This window comes from Pleurodeles waltl, chromosome 3_2 (genome assembly GCF_031143425.1).
Source record: "Pleurodeles waltl isolate 20211129_DDA chromosome 3_2, aPleWal1.hap1.20221129, whole genome shotgun sequence".
Lineage (NCBI taxonomy): Eukaryota > Metazoa > Chordata > Amphibia > Caudata > Salamandridae > Pleurodeles > Pleurodeles waltl.
In genome coordinates, this window is record NC_090441.1 from 11,384,812 (window position 1) to 11,404,629 (window position 19,818).

General features: G+C 45.1%; 1 protein-coding gene across 5 annotated transcripts in view; it reads right to left on the reverse strand.

Annotated features, from left to right (window-relative positions):
- Window positions 1-217: 217 nt before the first annotated feature.
- The window catches only part of ACACA (acetyl-CoA carboxylase alpha), an 895,081-nt gene continuing 875,480 nt past the window's right edge, over window positions 218-19,818 (reverse strand). For all 5 annotated transcript variants that reach the window (XM_069226569.1, XM_069226573.1, XM_069226571.1 and 2 more), the window contains one exon: window positions 218-3,863. In XM_069226569.1, coding sequence (XP_069082670.1) covers window positions 3,737-3,863 — 127 coding nt within the window. In that variant the 3' untranslated portion in view covers window positions 218-3,736. The remainder of the gene's footprint in view (window positions 3,864-19,818) is intronic.

Below are 19,818 nucleotides of genomic sequence, written 5' to 3' on the forward strand. Positions count from 1 at the left end.
ACCTACCCCTACCCTCCACCTCTAGCCCGCCACCCTACTGGCATCAATGCGGCCCTCGGTCACATCACAGACCATACTGTGTGGCCCCTGGGAAAATGTTTGTGAGTACCCATGCCCTAAAGCAACGCACACAGACTTTCTTAGAGTGAAAAATCAAGCGAGAAAAAAAAAAGCAAAACAAGGTAGCAGTCTGGAATAAATAACCATACCCACAATCTTATATGAAGGAAAGAACATACATAGTTTATGTTATATAATGTGGCACAGTGTGCCATAATACAAGCAATTTCTAGGTCTTAACCAATTGGAAGTCAGCTTTTAACAAAGATGAATGACATCACATTTTGTTAACATTTTCACATTATGTTAACATCTGAAATGAAGACAACAAAGAAAACATTTTGAAGTTAGCATTTAAAAAAAAAAAAAAGAAAACCTGACAGAAGTTTTATTATCCTAAGGGCATCGTACAAGTGCTTTAATACAAGGCATTTATGGGAAGAATATTGCTTTACTTCCTGGATGCTCTTACCACATGCATGGAGCAAGCAGTACAATCCTTTAAAGCATACCTTACATTTGTTTGTTTCTGTCTCATAACTAGGCACATAAAAAATCAAATAATGGTATGGAAATAACACATCTATCAGATGCTACTGCATATACAACATTTTGAAAAGAAACACATTGGGCCTCATTCTTACTTGTGCAGGAACACTGGATCGGTAATGTGGTATCCAGAATTACTGATAGCGCATGGTTAAGTAAATTCGGGATGTGAAATTACCACACTACTCTAAGATTTCTCTGGAAAAATAGGGACTGAATGTGGGGACCAGTGTTTTCTCACATATTCCTGCAGGTTCTCCTTTATTCTGGGCCGTTTTTTCTCCCACACACATTTTGCCAGCGTTTTGCGTCGAAATGCCAGGGGAAACTAATCAGGAGTGTGTGTTCCCGCCCATGGTATAATCCTGACTCGGCAGAAGCCTCCATTACAGGTCGAATCGGGATTTCCTGAGACCTATTTTTGTTTCTAACTGAAGTACTTCAGAATATGCCTTTTAACCTGATTAAAAAATAAATGATAAACCAGCCTGGTTCCAAGAGGGAAACAGATACTTAGACCACTGATGACGTGATAATGTCTCACTATAAAGCTGTGATATAAAATAGAGAAGCAACATTCGTCTCTTTTAAAAAATAATAATAATTTGGCCACAATAAAATGTAAAACGAACATGTTGCTGAATTAAGCAAATGTGGAGGGGGGAGTGGGCAGGGGGTACACAAATTGTGAATAATTTGCTCTAACAGATTGAAAAAGTCAGTAAATATTTCACACAAAGTAATTTACTTCGAGAGGCAAATAAGGTTTTAAAGAAACTTAAAAAGCCGATGCTCCTTTTATTTGAAAAATATTTGTGAATATTGTAGGGTGAACACAAATCTTTTAAAATGCTATTATTTCACGTGGAGATTGTTGCCAGGTTTCTGATAAAATAGCAATCAATATTTCCGACATACAAATATGTACTACTCCTCTCAAGAGTCAAGCTGATTTTAAATATGCAATTTTGTGCCAGTTATTCCTGCAAGAACTGCTGCAGGGTATGTCAAATTCCTGTTCTAAAGTCAGATACTGACATCTCGATATGCAGTTACACAAACAGGCTACCATTGAATCTTAAATCCCTGCACATAAATTCGCACTTTTTCAAAGACCTTTTTTTGGAAGAGTCTACAAAGGCTGGATCAATGGCACAATTTCATATTTTGAGGGTACAATGAAGCACAACACTTCAAATAAGAGGAGGCCTTGCTTTCACTCCCTGCGGAGATTATTTTAGTGCGCTTGGTGGAGAATAATGGGGCAGGAAATGTAACACTGCATTAGGCTACAACAGGGATTGTCCTGCATTCTCTCTCCCTAACCTCCTAGTCCCATGGTATTTCCAGACATGATGCACAGCCTGCGGTAATAACAGATTTCCAGTTTCTTTAATGTCATTTTACGTTCCGTAATATTTACAGACCTTCCATTTGAAAGCATGTTTTTAATTCCTGGGCACAGAACACAACATGAGTATGTTACTACACTGCCAACTCCGTCTGCTAAAAAAATATGGCAATGATCAATAATGATCGAAGGTTAACATTTTTGTAAATTAGGTGGAACCCTGTTTAGGTTCTGTTCATTAAGTGCTTCAACGTTATTCTTTTACCAAAATAAAATAAAACATTTTCTCCTTGACTTATTTTCATTTTGCTCCATTACTCAAAGTGGGAGGAAGTCTTGACTCCAGATATGCCGACTTTGGGATGGTCTTTTGTACCAGTGATTTGTGATGTAGAGGTCAAGAAGGTGCAAGTAAAGAATAAAACTAAAATCTGTACAGATGCACTTGAGTGACGTGTTCCCAGTTTTCTTTTTTAAATATTAACTAACTGGATGACCACCAGTCTAACAAGTGCATGTAAATAATAAAAAATGAAATGGGTGGCATCCAGTCTATCAACTACTGGTTGAGAAGGGTAACTGTGAGACCCCTAACTGTTCTGCAGCAATGCTGTGAAAGCCAAGAACCTTGTTAATGAATCTCGTCCACTGTATCTTTCTCGTTTTCTCCACATCTCCGCCCCTACTTCTAGCTAAACTTCAGCTAACTGTTCACTTCCTTAACAAGTGACTAAACTTGGTCCCTCCTCTGGAACCTACTAGGTATGAGGCATAGTATAGGGAGGGGAAAGGACCTCTACTACTGCAGAATCAGTAATAGCCATAACTTTCTTGGTGTAACTGGGATACTGCTAATAGTAGAATGAAGTTGGTCTTGGCGACATCTCCTTGCCTTTGTACAGTGAATACGCCATTTGCTACTGCAAGCAAACCGTTCTTTTTGAGCTAAAAAATTATAGACAGGACAGACACCAGATACAAAAACACAACTAAACTGACCCACGATCTGGTAGTCTATGTAGTATCGGGTAGCAGGGTCTCCCCACTAGGAGACAAGTCATCAGCCAGCTCTGATGCATCATTTAGTATTGGACTCTCCATATGTCCCAAAGAACGTTTAGCAAAACACAACATATTGCACATGAATGGCGGACTTGTTCTTTATGATACATGTCTTCTTGTAGGTAAATGGGGAAAGCCAGCCCCCTCCAAGTCTGTGGTTAATACTACTAAATCATCTACCTCTTCAGAAGAAGCACTGACAGGCATGAGCGACAAGATCTACGATTGTACAACTAAACCCAATATCTAGACTTGACTGAGGTGTGCGTACCACATAAGTAGAAAATACAGAATTGCCTGGATCTTTCTACTTGAAATGATAACACTGAAAACATTGACATTTCTTGAAGACATCAAGGTACACTTGGCCCTTTCACTGTCTCTTTAAAATATTTACCGGGGCTGTCCCACAACAGGTTTAAAAATGCATCTACAGTGTTAAATAAATAAACAATGTTACAAATCTATAAATTACCCCCCCCCCCCTTTCCCGACAAACAGTTCTGTTTGATATTGTTCCCTGAAAATGGGTGACTGGCATCCGAGTACAGACATGATGCTTTTCCTCCGTCAGTTCTATAGATTGTTAGTTTTCCGTCTGCCTTTTCTGAGCGATGTGTTTGCCTCGGTCATGGTATTGCGCGGCTGAGGAAGACACGCAAGAGGGTAGGGCTTTACCAATAGTCTGCAGGACCAAGGACAAAATGGCGTCTGCTAGGCGGAGTTGGGAGAGTCCATTGTGGAGAGAATACGGACTATTTCAGCACGCTGAGTGGGTGAGATGTGCTGGGTCATGTGGACAATAGAATCCATGGCAACCTCAGGGTTTGCCTGCACCAAACTAGGAAGGGAAAAGACAAAAAGAAAGCAGCCGTTGTAAATGAACACCAATATATACCTGGAAATGTATTAATTCTCAGCTTTATACCTAAGGACACCTACATAGTAAGCTGCTTGCAGAGCCTGCGTAACGTTCACAACAATTTGTCAAGCTAGCAAAAAATGCCGCCTGCTACATAGGACAACAATAAGGAATCACATCTATGGAATACAACTTTTCTTTCTGAAAATATTAGTATATATAATTGAAGCAAAAAGGTTTGAATGCATGTCCCAGGTTGCTTATGCCATTTTTTATCATGTATTGGTCTGCAGTGATTTTCACACTTTTTAAAGGCTGGGCTTCACTGCTGCACTTTACATAGTTTTCAAGGGTGACAGGGTGCTCTTGGCAAAGGCTGGACCACTCCATTACACATGGGTTTGTCAGGGTCTGGCTTTACTGCTACATATAACGGAGCTTTTTTGGGTAGCCGGGTGCTTTTGGATGAGACCGGACCTCGCCGCTGCTCAAAATACAAACTTCGATTGTGGTGGGGTGCTTTTGGCAGGGGCCAGAAATTATAGCAGCACATGATATTCTTGAGTGGCTGGATGCTTTTGCAAGGGACAAGGGGCCAGATGTACGATGCATTTTACCAGTAGCAAACTGACGGGTAAAATGCATTTTGGCATGCACCAACCCCATTTTGCGAGTCTGTAGCTATTACCAAGTCGCACAATAGGATTTGCGAGTCACTATTAGGAAGGGGCATGTAAAGGGCGTAACCTTCCTAATAGCGAGTCGCAGAGCCATGTATGAATCTTTTGCGACCTGAATGTGGTTGCAAACCATTCATACTTTACCGACTCCTTGAAGGAGGTGGTAACCCATTTGCAAAAGGGAAGGTGTCCCCAAGGAACCCCTTACCCTCTGTGAATGGAGGCACCAAATTTTTTTTCCGAGCAGGCAATGGTCCCTACTGTTAAAAAATGAAAAGAAAACTGTTATTTTATTTTCTTTTTTATTGAAGTGATTCCATTTTCCTTTAAGGAAAACGGGCTGCATAAAAAAAAAATAACTGCTTCATTCAAAAAGCAGTCACAGACATGATGGTCTGCTGACCCCAGCAGGCCACCACCCCTGTGAGTACCAGCCATTCCCAATGGGTTGCAAATTGGGACCTGCCTCATGAATATTAATGAGGGGGTCCTTTTTGACCCATTTGGGAATCGCACACAGTGTCTCAGACACTGTTGTTCATCAGAGTTTGCGACCCGCAAAAAAATACAAATTGCGAGTCGCAAACACTGCGAGCCATACATCTGGCCCAGGACCTCGCTGCTGAAAATAACACCTCCTTCACAGGCATCTGGACAGTTTGGGAAACATAGCCAGAAAACAACCCAAACTGGATAGCAGCAATGCCTGGACCACTGATGCACTGTTGAATGGCTACAAATGTATAATTATGTTTTCAAGAAACCATTCCACTTAGTGCAGGCACTGTTTTAGTATCTATTTTACGGTGAGGAATCTGTAGTTGGAAGTTACTTACCTTCAGTAATGCTCTTTCTGGTGGATACTTTAACAGCAGTTTCCTCACTGACCTCCCACCTCCCTGTTCTGTGGAGCGGTCTCTTTTTAACATTTAAAAATCTCCCAAGTTAGTACTTAACACACTGAGACCAACAGTTGTTCATACTCTGAATCTGAGGGTGCGGAAGGGAAAAGATCAGAAACGGACATCAGCGAACTGAGAACTGTGCTTGTCTGCAGCTTTGTTTTGTCACTTCTAGAGTGGTACAATGCCGACATGGAGCCGCACGACGCCACCTACAAGTGTGCAGAAGCACTGCTTTAAAATTCTCCAGTTCCAGTCTGGCACCTGGGGGATATTTTAGAATGAGGAATCTGCGGTTAGAGTATTAAAAAAAAAACAAAGGAGCTTGACTGCTGGTAGGAAACTAGGGGCCCCTTTAGTGACGCTCCAGTGGCTCTATGCCCTGCGACACATTTACAAGGTGGTGTTACCCCACTTTTTGTGGCTCAATACGGACCCTTCACACGCAGCCCTATGCGTGGAAGGGGCGTGCAATGGGTGTTGCTGTGGGTGTGCCACAGCAACACCCATAGCATTTTGATGCTGCCTCAGATTTATGAGATTTCGTAAACCTGAGGCAGCGCCAAAATGGGTGGCGTTAAGAGTGGCACAACAAGGAGAAACGCTTTCCTTTCTCCTTGTTTTTTTTGCTTTTTCTATGCGTACTGCACTCTGCAGCACGCATAGAAAGAGCAAAATGCCAATCCTGACTGTTTATGTGCAGGAGGCTGTCCCTTCCTGCACATAAACAATCATTTCAAAATGATGCTTTAGCACTTCTGTGAGTGCTGCATTCTGCAGTGCCAAATCGCTGTTAGTGATTGTTTATGTGCAGGAAGGGACACCGTCCCACACATAAACAATCAAACCCCTCAACACAGACATTCTTGACGATGGTGCAAGGATGCCTGCACTGGCGCTATGCAGCTAAATTTAGCGCCAGCTCAGGGGACAACACAGGGGTGCGCCGTATTCAATTAAATACGGTGCATCCCTGCGTTGTGAAAATGACGGAGCGCGGCGCTGCCAATTTTGCGCAGCATCGCGCTCCGTCATTTTCTTTTAAATATGGGCCTAGTTCTTTTAGCAGAACTCCATGGACTAGTGGGAGTAGTCTGCTTTAAAGGTGTTCCACTGTCTAATCAAATACAGTGTTAAAATGGATTAAACGCATGTCCTCTGTGGGTGATCAAGTATATACACACCATCGATGACTAAAGTGAACAGAAAAGTAGTGAGAAGCTCCTGAAGCATCGTAATGATAACCACTGAGTCCCATCTCAAGCGTAGATGATATTCTTGCAAAAAGTGAATTCCTGTAATCTGGTTTAGCTTGTAGTAACAGTGGAACAGCATGCAAATCTGACTTTTTGGGGGAAACATAGTTTGGAAGCATCAGTTAGTGCCGGCCGGTGTTACATTATGTTCACCGATATTGCAGGCCCTTTGCACCTGCGCTTGGATTTTCCACCTGAACCGATGAACTGCGTTCTTGTGCCTCATTTGCACTTTTTAAAACCTCATTAGTAAACGCACCCATGCTTGGGGGAGATTCCTTACTACTTCATATAAAACGAAATGGAATTTCACTAGAATGTATGTATGCTTCACGTATAGAAATCGTCACATATTCTTCTAGGAGCCTGCACACAGTTTGCTCTTAACTCTGTGCGAAAATCAGCACCATTCTGCAGGCACTATGGTATCTTTTTGCGGGATATTGGAAAGTGTTTAAGTTGTTGTCGTTAGCTAGTCATTTAGTATTATTTTTCTGAGTGTTACAGGCTTAGACAAAGTATTTCATTCTACAGTTAGTTTGCGGTAGGAGATGGAAGCTGGGCACAGACAGCCTCGGGATTAACTGCAGTGTAGCATCAGATGGTGCGGCCGTTCCCCACCACTCCATGCAACATTTGATAAACGAGTATCTGTAGTTGCCCCTAGAGCTGGATTTCATATTGTCTGTAGCTTCCTCTTGCATACACTCATCCACACTATGCTCTTGTCCAAAAATAAGTGAATGGCATATTAAAGGCTATTAAATACTGCAGGAGGTTTTGTTTTTTGAATGCTCCGGATTTTGACTTAAAGAAGAATGGAAATGGAATAGTAGTGACTTGTCAAAGATCACACTATTGATCAAGCGTGGTACCTGGCATTAGAATCATGGCCTCCATGTTTCACAGCAAATACCATAATCACAAGTCCTGCTGCGACTCGCCTCTTTCACTGTGTGTAATATATCCCACCCTACATTTAAAGTCATAGTCAAGAAAGATATTGACGGGTTCTAAGCATTTTTCATTACCTTTCTATTCTTACTCTATTAAAACTAACGGCGTGCACATTTATAATTCTACTGGTGAAATTGTGTCAAGTGCACAACTTGCACACTTTGCAAAGTTGCAAAGTTCTTTGCATAGCTCTACCAACCTGGCAAAGTCATCTACTAATATTTTTTTGCAGCAACACTACCACAAAAAAAAACACAGCTAAAAATGGTTAAGTGGTAGTTTCTATTGGATTTCTTGTACCAGTCTTTTTTATCAAGAAAAACGTCCCTAACGTCATGATTTGCACTAATCCTACCTAAACTATCTAACCATCATTCACTGCTTTGAAGCCTTCCTTTTTTTAAATGGCACATATGTTATTAAATATCCTGAAAATAGCATCCAGCCAGTTCAGTTTTGTTGTACGAAAGTTAGTCAAACAGGATAGCCATAATCTTTAGAGTGAGCGTGCCCATTGATTGAGCATATCCCAACTCATCTACAAAAATAAAGTACCTGAAAGTTCTGTTCTAAAACCCATAACTGTAATGTACAAGATTGATTGGAAGCACTTTGTTGCTTGAGTCGAATGGAACACTGAGTGATGGTTTCCCAACTATGGTAATTCATAGGGGCCCTCTCAAAATATGTATACATCAAAGAATCACAGATCTTCTCAGTACAATAAATTAGCAGATAAGATCTTGAAACAAGGGAAGGGTATCTTCCTAGGATCCAAACACCTTGGGACTACTATGCTCCTCAGGACAGGACTGTAGCATATATAGGTGGGTTGGGGCAAGATCCCCACTAGCTACCTTCCAACAATTTCATTAGTACTCAAGCGAAGCAGCGGATTCTCTAACAGGGATGAAGTGGGGACTCTATGTCATGGCCACTGCCAGGAAGGAGGAGGGTCGATCATTTAAAGAATGAGGAGTCTTGAATTCATGATACCATTGCTCAACCAATTTGAAGACAGAATTATACCCTTTCTCCTTCCCGACCTGGAGATGAGCCAATCACAGACATGGAAGGCAGAGTTGGGACTCACTCCACCCTGACTTGGAACCAGTGACGTCCGGCAGTTTTAGGAGGGAGGGGGGCAGGAAGCACACTCACACTCATTCTTACACACACACACACACACGCACACGCACGCACATCCATTAACAACACTCATCAACATTCAAACATGCACGCACGCACCCACGCACGCACATCCATTAACAACACTCATCAACATTCAAACATGCACGCACGCACCAAACATTCATTTAAAAAGATCACACACACACACACACACTTACCTTCAGCCTCGGAGGTCCCAGGAGAGTTGGGACTGCTGCCAATGAGGGAAGGCAGCAGTCCCTACTTCGTCACAGAGTGGGATGGGGTCAGTGAGACTGCTGACCCCACCCCACTCTGTGACGAGGTGTCATTGATTGACACTCGCTCTGGATGCTTCAGGGCTTAAACTTGAAGCACCCAGGTCAAAGTCAATGGGTGATGCTTCCCTTGTCACCAAGGGGAAGGGCCTCGAGGCACCTTTGCTGGGCCGAGGAGGTCACGCCCATAGGAGCTGTGATCTCTTCAGCCCAGCAAAGTTCAGCTCAAGCAGCCAGGAGTTTGAGCAAATCGTGCATGTCTTGCTCCTGGCTGCCTGATCTGAACATGACGAGTGTCTGTCAGGCTGACCTTTGCTCAGGCTGACAGACACTCTTCATGAGGGGCAAAAGATGGGGGGCGTGGCCCCTCTGCCCTAAAGGACGGGCTGCGCCTGCTCAGAACTATAGAAAAGGCAGACTTAAGAGGGAAAAGGACAAAATAATTGAGGGCCAGCACAAGCTTTTCCCTTTTCCCGTCAGCAAAAGAGGAAATTTTCTTTGTCAGAAACCCGAGTAGACACTGAAATACCGCTGAGACATCAAAGAGAGATTTTGAATTGGTGGATGTTGTTCAACATTACAGCAGGATAAAATGAAATATTGGCACAGACCATAACAGAACTACTTGTGACTCCCTGTCGATGCTTTACAGTGGTGTCAGAAGTGGAATTTCTAAGACCAACACACCATGGAAAACCAGCTACAACAATTGGCTCAATAAGAATTTGTTACACCCCGGCCCTTAAAAAAAAATCTATTCTGTACTATATAGTTGGTTACAGGTAGTTTCAGTCAGGTATGGTGAGGTGTCTGTCGGATTTCACCAGGGATTTTTACATGCAGTCAAAAACACACACACTCACACTCCTGTCTGGTCTTAGAAAATGTTGGTTATTTTAGGAAATATTGTTTTAAGAACCCCTACAATCTGCACTCTGCTCTGTAAACCCCGTTTCTGCACTGGTTCTCTTATAATGTACTGTAACATGATACAACACCATGGTTGACAAAACCCTGAAGATCATACCCCGTCCCAATTTTACTGACCAAGCCCCTGAATGTACACAATAATCAGTTATCTAGTACACAACAATCTAGGGAAGTCTAAAGCTGACATGACCATGAAAAAAACATTATAATCAGTTATGGCCAAGCAGCCAATAGTCCCATATTTTAACCCCTTTGCTGCCAGGCCCTTCCCCCCTCATGTGCCAGACCTTTTTTTTTATTGTTTGGGGCAGTTTGCACTTAGACCCTCATAACTTTTTGTCCACATAAGCTACCCATGCCAAATATGCGTCCTTTTTTTACAACATCCTAGGGATTCTAGAGGTACCCATAGTTTGTGGGTCCACTGGAGAAGACCAAGAAAGTAGCCAAAATACAGCTGAACTTTTTTTTTTTCTTCACAAAATGGGAAAAAAGGGCTGCAGATGAAGGCGTGTGTTTTTTTCCCCTGAAAATGGCATCAACAAAGGGTTTGCAGTGCTAAAATCACCATCTTCCCAGCTTTCAGAACAGGCAGACTTGAATCAGAAAACCATATTTTTCAACACAATTTTGGTATTTTACTGGGACATACCCCATTTTTATTATTTTTTGTGCTTTTAGCCTCCTTCCAGTTAATGACAGAAATGGGTGTGAAACCAATGCTGGATCCCAGACAGCTCAACATTTCTGAACAGTAGACAGAATTCTGAATTCAGCAAGGGGTCATTTGTGTAGATCCTGCAAGGTTTTCCTGCAGAAAATAACACCTGAAATAAAAACAATATTGAAATTGAGGAGAAAAAAACCAGCCATTTTTTTCCACATTTTACTCAGTAACTTTTGCCTTCAATGTCAGATTTTCGAAAGCAATATACCGTTACGTCTGCTGGACTCTTCTGGTGCGGGATATTTAGGGCTTGTAGGTTCATCAAGAACCCTAGGTACCCAGAGCCATTAAAGGAGCTGCACCTTGCAATGGGTTTTCATTGTATACCAGGTATACAGCAATTAATTTGGTGAAATATAAAGAGTGAAAAATAGGTATCAAGGAAACCTTTGTATTTCCAAAATGGGGCACAAGATAAGGTGTTGAGAAGTGGTGGTTTTTGCACATCTCTGAATTCCGGGGACACCGTATTAGCAAGTGAATTACAGGGCATTTTTCAAATCTTTTTTACACACTCTCTTACATTTGGAAGAAAAAAATGTAGTGTGTGTTCCCCCAAGTCTCCCGATAAAAATGGTACCTCACTTGTGTGGGTAGGCCTAGCGCCCGCAACAGGAAATGCCCCAAAATACAACGCGGACATATCACATTTTCTCAAAGAAAACTGACCTGTTTTTTGCAAAGTGCATAGCTGTGGATTCTGGCCTCTAGCTCAGCCGGCACCTAAAAAACCTAGCAAACCTGAACATTTCTTAAAACTAGACACCTAGGGGAACCCAGGATGGGGTGACTTGTGCTCTCACCAGGTTCTGCTACCCAGAATCCTTGGCAAACCTCAAAATGTGGCAAAAAAACACTTTTTCCTCACATTTCTGTGCTGCAAATTTCTGGAATCTGAGGGGAGTCACAAAGTTCCGTCTACCCAGCGTTCCCCCGGGTCTCCCGATAAAAATGGTACCTCACTTGTGTGGGTAGGCCTAGTACCCGCGAAAGGAAATGCTCCAAAACACTATGTGGACACATCAAAAACAAAACCACCTGTTTTTGCAGGGGGGGGGGGCACCTGCGTTTTTGGTCCTGGGCTCAGCAGCCATATAGGGATCCTACCAAACCCACACATTTCTGAAAACTAACACCCGAGTGAGTCCAGGGAGGTGTGACTTGCGTGGATCCCCCAGTGTTTTCTTACCCAGAATCAAATTTAGCTAAAAATAAAAAAAACTTTTTTCCCACATTTCTGTGTGGGATCACCGTACCGGGACAAATTTCCTACCACCCAACGTTCCCCTCAGTCTCCCGGTAAAAATGATACCTCACTTGTGTAGGTGGGCCAACTGCCTGTGACAGGGAAGAGCCAAAAACATGTTGAATTTGAGGGGGAACCAAAGTGGGTCCAAAAGGGCAGTTTGGGGTAAAAAAAACAAACATTTTTAGGCTGACAAGTGGGACAGAATTTTTATCAGTATAGATGCGACAATGCTGGATGGTAGGAATTTTGTGGATTCCTGCAGATTCCGGAAGGTTCCATCACAAAAATGTTGGAAAAATGTGTGATTTCCAGCAAAGTTGGAGGTTTGCAGGGCATTGTGGGTAAGAAAATGGTGCGGGGTGCATGTGAAGCACACCAGCCTGGACTCACCCAGATGTTTAGTTTTCAGATATGTCTAGGTCTTGTAGATTTCTACATGGCAGCGTCCCAAAGTCTAAAAAGTGCAGCCCTCCCCATTCCAAGTGGGATGATTTCGAGAGTTAGCCAAGCTCTCATGGCCCAAATGTAAATGCAAAACTTAAAATATTCAAATGTCCTCTTGCTTGTCATAGGATAAGATGTTTTTGTGTGCAGGGAGTAGAGGTTAAAGACTGTTACTCCCCTACAGTTGGGGTGGGGGCATCATCATGCCCATACTGGTTGGTAGCCACCACCCCACTATTTTTTTTTTTTAATACCCTGGCCTCTAGTAGGCTTTCTGACCCCCACCACCCCCACCGGAGGGGATCAGGGATAATTGTCCCATCTGCCCACTGTTGGGCAGAACGACTTTGTCCCGATTTATTTGGGGTGGGGGTATGGCCTAAAATTAATTTGCCCTACAGGGGTGCGACCCTTGCCTAAGGGGTCGCTCCCCTTGCGTGAAATTGACGCAAAACAATAAACATCCCTGGTGTCTAGTGGTTTCTGACCCCCTTGGGGGCAGATTGGCCTAAGATAAAATTGCCCCCCCCCCCAGGGGAGCGACCGTTGCCTAAGGGGTCGCAAGAAAAAAAAAAAAAAGGCCCTGGTGCCTAGTGGTTTCTGCACCCACCCCGGGGGCATATCGGCGTAATTAAAATAGGCAGAGATGGTTTTTAAATAATTTGCCGCCCCTGGGGAGCAACCCTTGCTCAAGGGGTCACTCCCCTCATGACAATAACAAAACAACAAAAAATCCCTGGTGTCTAGTGTGCATTTCTGCAGCCTGATCGCTTCACGATCGGGCTGCAGAAATGCTCAGAAAGACATTAAAGGAAAGGCCTTTCCTTTCCTCTGATGCCTCTCCCGCCCCCAACACGTGATCAGAAGATAAACGCTTGTGCATTTTCCTTCCAATTCGTGCTGGAAGCTGAGCTTCCAGCGCGGTGGAGTTGGCCTCTGATGAGGTCAGCCCGCGATTTGATGGGGTGGGGGGGTTTGGAAGAGGAAACGATTCCCCTTCCATCCCTGCCCATGGGAGGGGGGGTGCTTGGCCATCAGGGGAGCGCTAGGGCCTATAGCAGGACGTAACTGTTACGTCCTCGGCACCCGAAGGGTTAAGTGCATGAATCTCAAAAGATGTTTAGAGTGGTATGCTCTGGAACATTCTGCATCAAATTCCAGAATTGTCCTCTTTTGATCAGGCTCTTTAGGAGTGGCTAAGAGAGCCTAAGATTAATAAACGTTCGGGTGACTCAGTACCTTGCCTATACACTTATAAACTAATAACTCGTAGACAAGAAATAGTTCAGTGACATCCAAACCTAAAGTGAAGTAGGATGCTGACTACTGTATGTCACATAGATGTTAACTATTCAAGCACATTTTGTAGACGTCAGTATTAGAATTTTAAGCTCCTAGTTTTTGTGCCTTACAGCATGCTAGGGTTTAGGAAGAGAATTCTGTAGGGACTGCTGGAACACTCAAGCGTGATGTTTTTTTTTCTGTTACTAACAAACTAGTTACTTACCTTTGTTAATGCCTAGTTAGGTAGAGACTACCTAGCAGCAAATTCCCTCCCTTAGAATACTCTTCAGGTGTCAGACTGGATCTGGAAGTTTTCAAGCAGTACCCCTGCACGCCAGTAAGTGGCATTGTTCAGCCAGAGTCATCCACCCCGGATGTGACGTGTGCATTGCCTATATAAGTGCCTCCCCAGCATGCTGATTTCAGTTTCTTTTTGCGACTTTCCACATCAGAAGCGCACAGCCATGAACAATGCTGACACACTGGTGAGCATTACTATGGCCCTGAAAAGGGAGACCTTACTCAGCTGCCGAGCTTGGAGGATGAGGGGATCAGTAAGGAATCTGCCCCTAGATACAGTTGCTAGTACATTAGGAGTTTCAGATGGTGAGTAACTTGTTCATCTGATAGAGACTTCTAGCCACAGATTTCTTACCTTATAATAGATACCCAATCAATACTTCCCTGGAGGTGGGTCTGAGAAGATATTAGACCAAAACGTCCTGCAGAACCGTATGGGCAAATTGCCCTTCACGACAGACCTGACCATCCAGGCAGTAGTGCTTGATGAATGTGTGCAAGACGCCCACATTGGTGTCTTGACAGGAACTCTGTGAGTTAAAGCAGTGGCAACAGCCTTGGCTCTGGTAGAAAAAGCATGCAAACCCTCAGGGGGTTGCTTCTTGGTGAGTGCATAGCACACCTTTATGCTGAGCATTTCTATTGTGAGATGGTCTGTTACTGCACTGCCTTCTCTTTCCTAGCCCCAACATATTCTACAAAGAGTTGATTGTCCACTTGAAAATCTCTTATACGGTCAATGTAGAACAATAATGCGCTTTTTGGGTCCAGACAGTGGAGTCTCCCCTCTCCCTTAGAAGAGTGAGACGGAGAAAAGAAGGTAGGTAAGGGTGTATTTTGGCCTACATGAAATGGTGTGACAACCTTCAGGAGGAAGGGGGCACGGTAAAGGTGGTATAAGGAGGTTGAATAGAGAGGGTCTGTATTTTGCTGTTCCTCCTGGCCGAAGTTATGGCCCAGAGTAAAGCTGCTTTGATAGTGAGCAGGGTAAGTGGGCAGTTGTGTAATGGCTCAAAGGGAGCTCGCTTGAGGAAGGTAAAGTAAGATCCCACTGACGCATAATGAATAGTCTGCAGGGAAATGTGTGTTGGAGCTCTTTCAGGAACCAAGTCACAAAGGGTTTCTTGAATGAAGAAGGTTGGTCTGACAATTGCAAGAATGTCTAACCTTTAACAATACCTAGAGCAGAGCCCTGCTGGGCCAAACAAAGAACAAATAGTCGAACCTGAGGCAAGAGTACAGAGAGGGGGTCAATATTTCATGATGCACACCATGCCACAAATTTGTCCCTATGACAGGAGTATCCCGTCTTGGTGGAGGGACGCCTCGTTGCTGGAATAACATAACAGACTTTGGAAGGAAGGTCGAAGGCTTCCAAATGTTGCTGCTCAATCTCCATGCATTAAGGCGGAGGGTGTACAGGTTCGGGTGCAGAACCCTCCCCTGTTGCTGTGACAGACAATCCTACCAAAGGGGCAGCCTGATTGGTAGACTGATGCTCAGGAAACCAGACTCTGTACCCAATCTGGAACCCCAAGAATGACTTAGGCCCAGTCCTTCTGGATCTTCTTGAGAACTCTGGGTAGGAGTGGTATCAGTGGAAAGGAGTACAAGAGGTCGGAGTTCTACTCATGAAAAAAGTGTCCCCAAGTAAGAACTGCGTGGAAACTCCAGCATGAAAACCTGATGACATTCCACATTGCTGGTGGTGGTGGACTGATCTAGCTAAGTCTTTCCACACTCTTTAAAGAGACCTTGTACCACGTAGGGGACAGATGTAATTTGTGATCCCTTAGGCATCGATGGCTGAGTGTGTCTGTCCTGGAGTCCAGAGAGCCCGCCAGGAGTTGAACCTCCAGGGAAATGCCATGATGTTCTAGCCTTGTCCAGAGACGCAGGGCCTCTTGAGAAAGGGTCCACAACCCCAACTAGCCCTGTTTGTTGCAGTACAACATGTGGTGGTATTGTCTGTGAACACCTGCACTAGCCTTCCGTTGATCGAAGAAGAAAGGCTTTCAATGCCAACCAGATCGCCCGGAGCTCCAGAAGGTTGATGTAGAGCCTGGACTCCACCGTAGATCAGAGTCCTTTGATCTCTACCTCTCCCAGACGGCTGCCCCGGCCCACGAGTGACACATCTGTCATTATGTCCACTCTGGTTGGGGAAGGGGGAGGGGTCTGCCACTGACCCAGCTGTGGTTCGACAGCCACCACTGCATGTCTTCTGCAGTTCCCTCCAAGATCCTGACCAGGTCAGAGAGATTTCCTTGATCCTGAGGCCCCTGGAACTTCAGCTCTCACTGCAGAGCCCTCATATGCCATAACGCATGTGTTACAAGAAGGATGAAGGAGACCGTGAGGTCCAGCAGGGCCCAAGTCAGTATAACCAAAATCCAAAATAGAGGCGGAAACATTGGTATCGTAGCCTGAATATCCTAGACTCAGTGTTGGGAGGATAGGCCCGAAACTGCACTATTTCAAGAACACCTCCGATGAAAGGGAGGGTCTGAGAGAGAGTCAGGTGTTACTTTGGCACATTGAGAGTGAACCCCAGAGAATTCCGAAGGTCTGTCATAGACTGGAGGTAGAGGATGACTGCCTCAGCGAGTGCGCCTTCATCAGCCAATCATCGAGGTAGGTGAAGACTAGCACCAATGACCTCCGCAAATGTGCAGCAACCAACTCCATCACCTTGGTGAACACCAGAGGGGAGTGCCAAAGGGGAGCACGGCAAACTGAAAGTGCTTTCAGCCCACTGTGAACCACAGGTAGTGTCTGTGGACTGGCAGGACAGGGATTCGTCCTGCAAGTCCAACACCACCACCCAGTCTCCAGGGCCCTGAGCAGACAGGACCTAAGCTAAGGTGAGCATCTTGAACGTCTCCTTCTTTAGGAAAAAGATGAAAATGTGCAGCCACAGTTCTAGGATAGTAAAAGGCCTCCATCCTTTTTGGGCACCAGAAAGTAGAGGGAACAGCAACCACAACCTACTTCTGATGCTGGCATCCTCTTGATAGCTCCTTTGGACAATAGAGTCAACAATTAATGACAGAGCAAGTAGCTATAGTCCTATGTCTGACAGTCATAGGTGGGTTGGGGGGAGGGGGAGAGATACCAGAAGAAGGGATGGAGTAGCCCTTCTGGATGATCTGTAAAACTCACTTGTCGGATGTTACAGACTGCCAGTGGGGCTGGAGATGGTGGATCCTGCTTCCCACTGGGTGCCCATTCTGGATCAAGGACAAACTAAAGGGATTTGTGAGCAGCAACTGCCAGCGGAGTGGTGGACTGACCTGACCTCTTGCTGGTGGACCCATCTGATCTGTGGGAACTGTGTCCACAGCCACAAAAGGGCTGGGAACCCAGTTGGTTGGTGGCTGGGCCAGAAAGGATGCACTTGATAGCCCCTACCTTAGTCACTGAAGGGGGTAATCCAGACTGGTGTTGGTGAGGGGGCCATGGAAAGACCCAAGGACTCGGCTGTAGCTCTGCTAACTTTGAAGCACTGATTCTGCCTTGTCATCAAAGAGGTAAGAGCCATCAAAAGGCATGTCCATGAGTGAAACAAGTGTTTTTCAGCCAGGCGTGCAATTGTAGTACCACTGACAATAAAAACACTCTGCCCAGCGAGTCGGTAGTATCAAGTCCACATCAGGTGGTGAGCCTTACTATGACTGGCCCATCAACAACTGCTTGGAAGAGTATAGCTTGGGGCTCCTCCTAGACCATGAGCAGCACTTGCACAACCAAATCCCACAAAGTATGACGGCATCGGCCCATAAGGCAAGTGGTGTTCGCCGATGACAGTGCTAAGCTGGCGGAAGAGAAAATCCTCTTACTAAAGGTATCCAGCTTTTTGGATTCCATATCCAGTGGAGTGGTAGGGAATGCACTAGGATTGATTCTAGAAGGGGAGGTTTGGACCACCAAGCTTTCTGGGGTGGGGTGCTGGGTGAAGAAAATGGGGTCCCCAGAAGCAAGGCGATGGCGGCAGGCAATTGTCCTATGCACAGGAGCCCCTTGGCACCACTACTTTAATAAGGCACCCTCCTCCCTAGCCACAGTACGGGGAGAGACCAGGCAAGTGTCTGGTGATGTGTCCAAACCACTGGTATCTGCCAGTTCCCGATACCAGTTGCCCTCTGTATCATCCACGGGGTGATGGTAACCATAAGCGTTCTCTGATCACTCCCAATCGTCACCCTGTCCAGGCCTATCAAAAGAAGAAAGCACTGGGTCCAACCCTGGATGGCATGGTGCCGGTTGGCACAGAGTTTGGTGACTGTGATCCGCCCCGTGTCAGAATCAGGTACAATGATGTGGCCTACGCTGCTGTGGGGCATCACTGGAACATGGAGCAGCTGCACTGAAGCAAGCCCCGGAGAAGATCGGGGTCTCGTGAACTGCACTGCCCTGGCTCCAGGAACAGATTAAAGGGTCCTGACTGACACAGAGGGCGAACCTGCCGGCAGAGTACCTGTAGGGGTCTGAAGATGCTAAAGAGGATTGGGTCGCCCAAATATGAGGTGCATAGCCTCATAAAACTCCTCGAGTTGGGTGGGAGTTGCCCTGGTTCCGAGAACCTCTAGAGGGCACGGAGCTGACCCTAGCACAAGCTCCAAGGCAGATTCTGATGCCCTTGTGTCAGGTCCAAAGACTTGGACCGGTGCAGAGAAGTCAAACTTCTTTTTTTGACACTTGTTTTGTGAGACTTACTTGACAACTGGGATTGAGATGATGACCATTGGAAGTTACTCTGCGAGGGGTCCTAAGACCTTCTCTGTGACGGGGATTGAGCGATTCATGGGGTCATACGATGGCGGGTGAAAAGGAGGTTGGGGTACTGTCCCTTAACGTTTTGGGGTTAAAGGCGCAGTACTCCTCGCAGATCTCACTCCCACACCAGAGGCAAACTAAGTGTGGGTCTGTCACAGACGTCTGCCTGTGACGGGCACCGCAAGGTTTGAAGCCGGTGGGCTTCTTGGAAGACATCTCTTGCACACCAGGAGATGGAATCCCAAAAAATGCCTCGACAAAAGTCGAGAAAAAAGTCTGTCAAAAAAGTCTGAGGGTAGCTCTCTCCAGATATATGCTGACGGGCCAGGAAAGAAAAGATCTCACATCAACACGCTGGGTTGGCGCCTATATAGGCACTGCACATATCACTTCTGCTGCAGAGATGCAAAGCCGTAGGAAGCCACCTACCAGCACGCATTTGTACTGCTTGAACATTTCCAGATCCAGTTTGACGCCTGGGAAATATTCTAAGGTAAGGAATCTACGGCTAGAAGTCTCTATCAGTTGTAAATATTAAAGCTTGTTCCACCACAGTACTGCAATGCCCTAGCTCTTGTAGCTGGTGATGCTTATGAACTCCTTACAAAGTTACGCCAGTTACAGCAACCCACTGGCTCTATGGTTACTGTCACTGCATATGAAGCACCAGCACATCTTGTATTATCAGTGAGAGAAGTGAAATGGTGAGTATCGTGCATCAGAGGTGCAAAAGGTGCAGTTAGATTGGACATGACCCAAGCTACAACTGTAATCATCAGTGTTAAAGCAGAAAGTGGCAGCCAGCATGGTCAAAAGACTTGAGAGCGTGAAATGAATGGAAAGTGACGAGCAGTGCAGCACGTGAAGTGAATGAAAAGTGACGATCAGTGTGGCAGAGGAACAATTATCTGCACACAGTGCTTGTGGTGTGTTTTTGCGAAGGGCCTGCTGTGCCACTGAGGCACATACCCAAATCCAAACACAAGCTCAAACCCCAACACA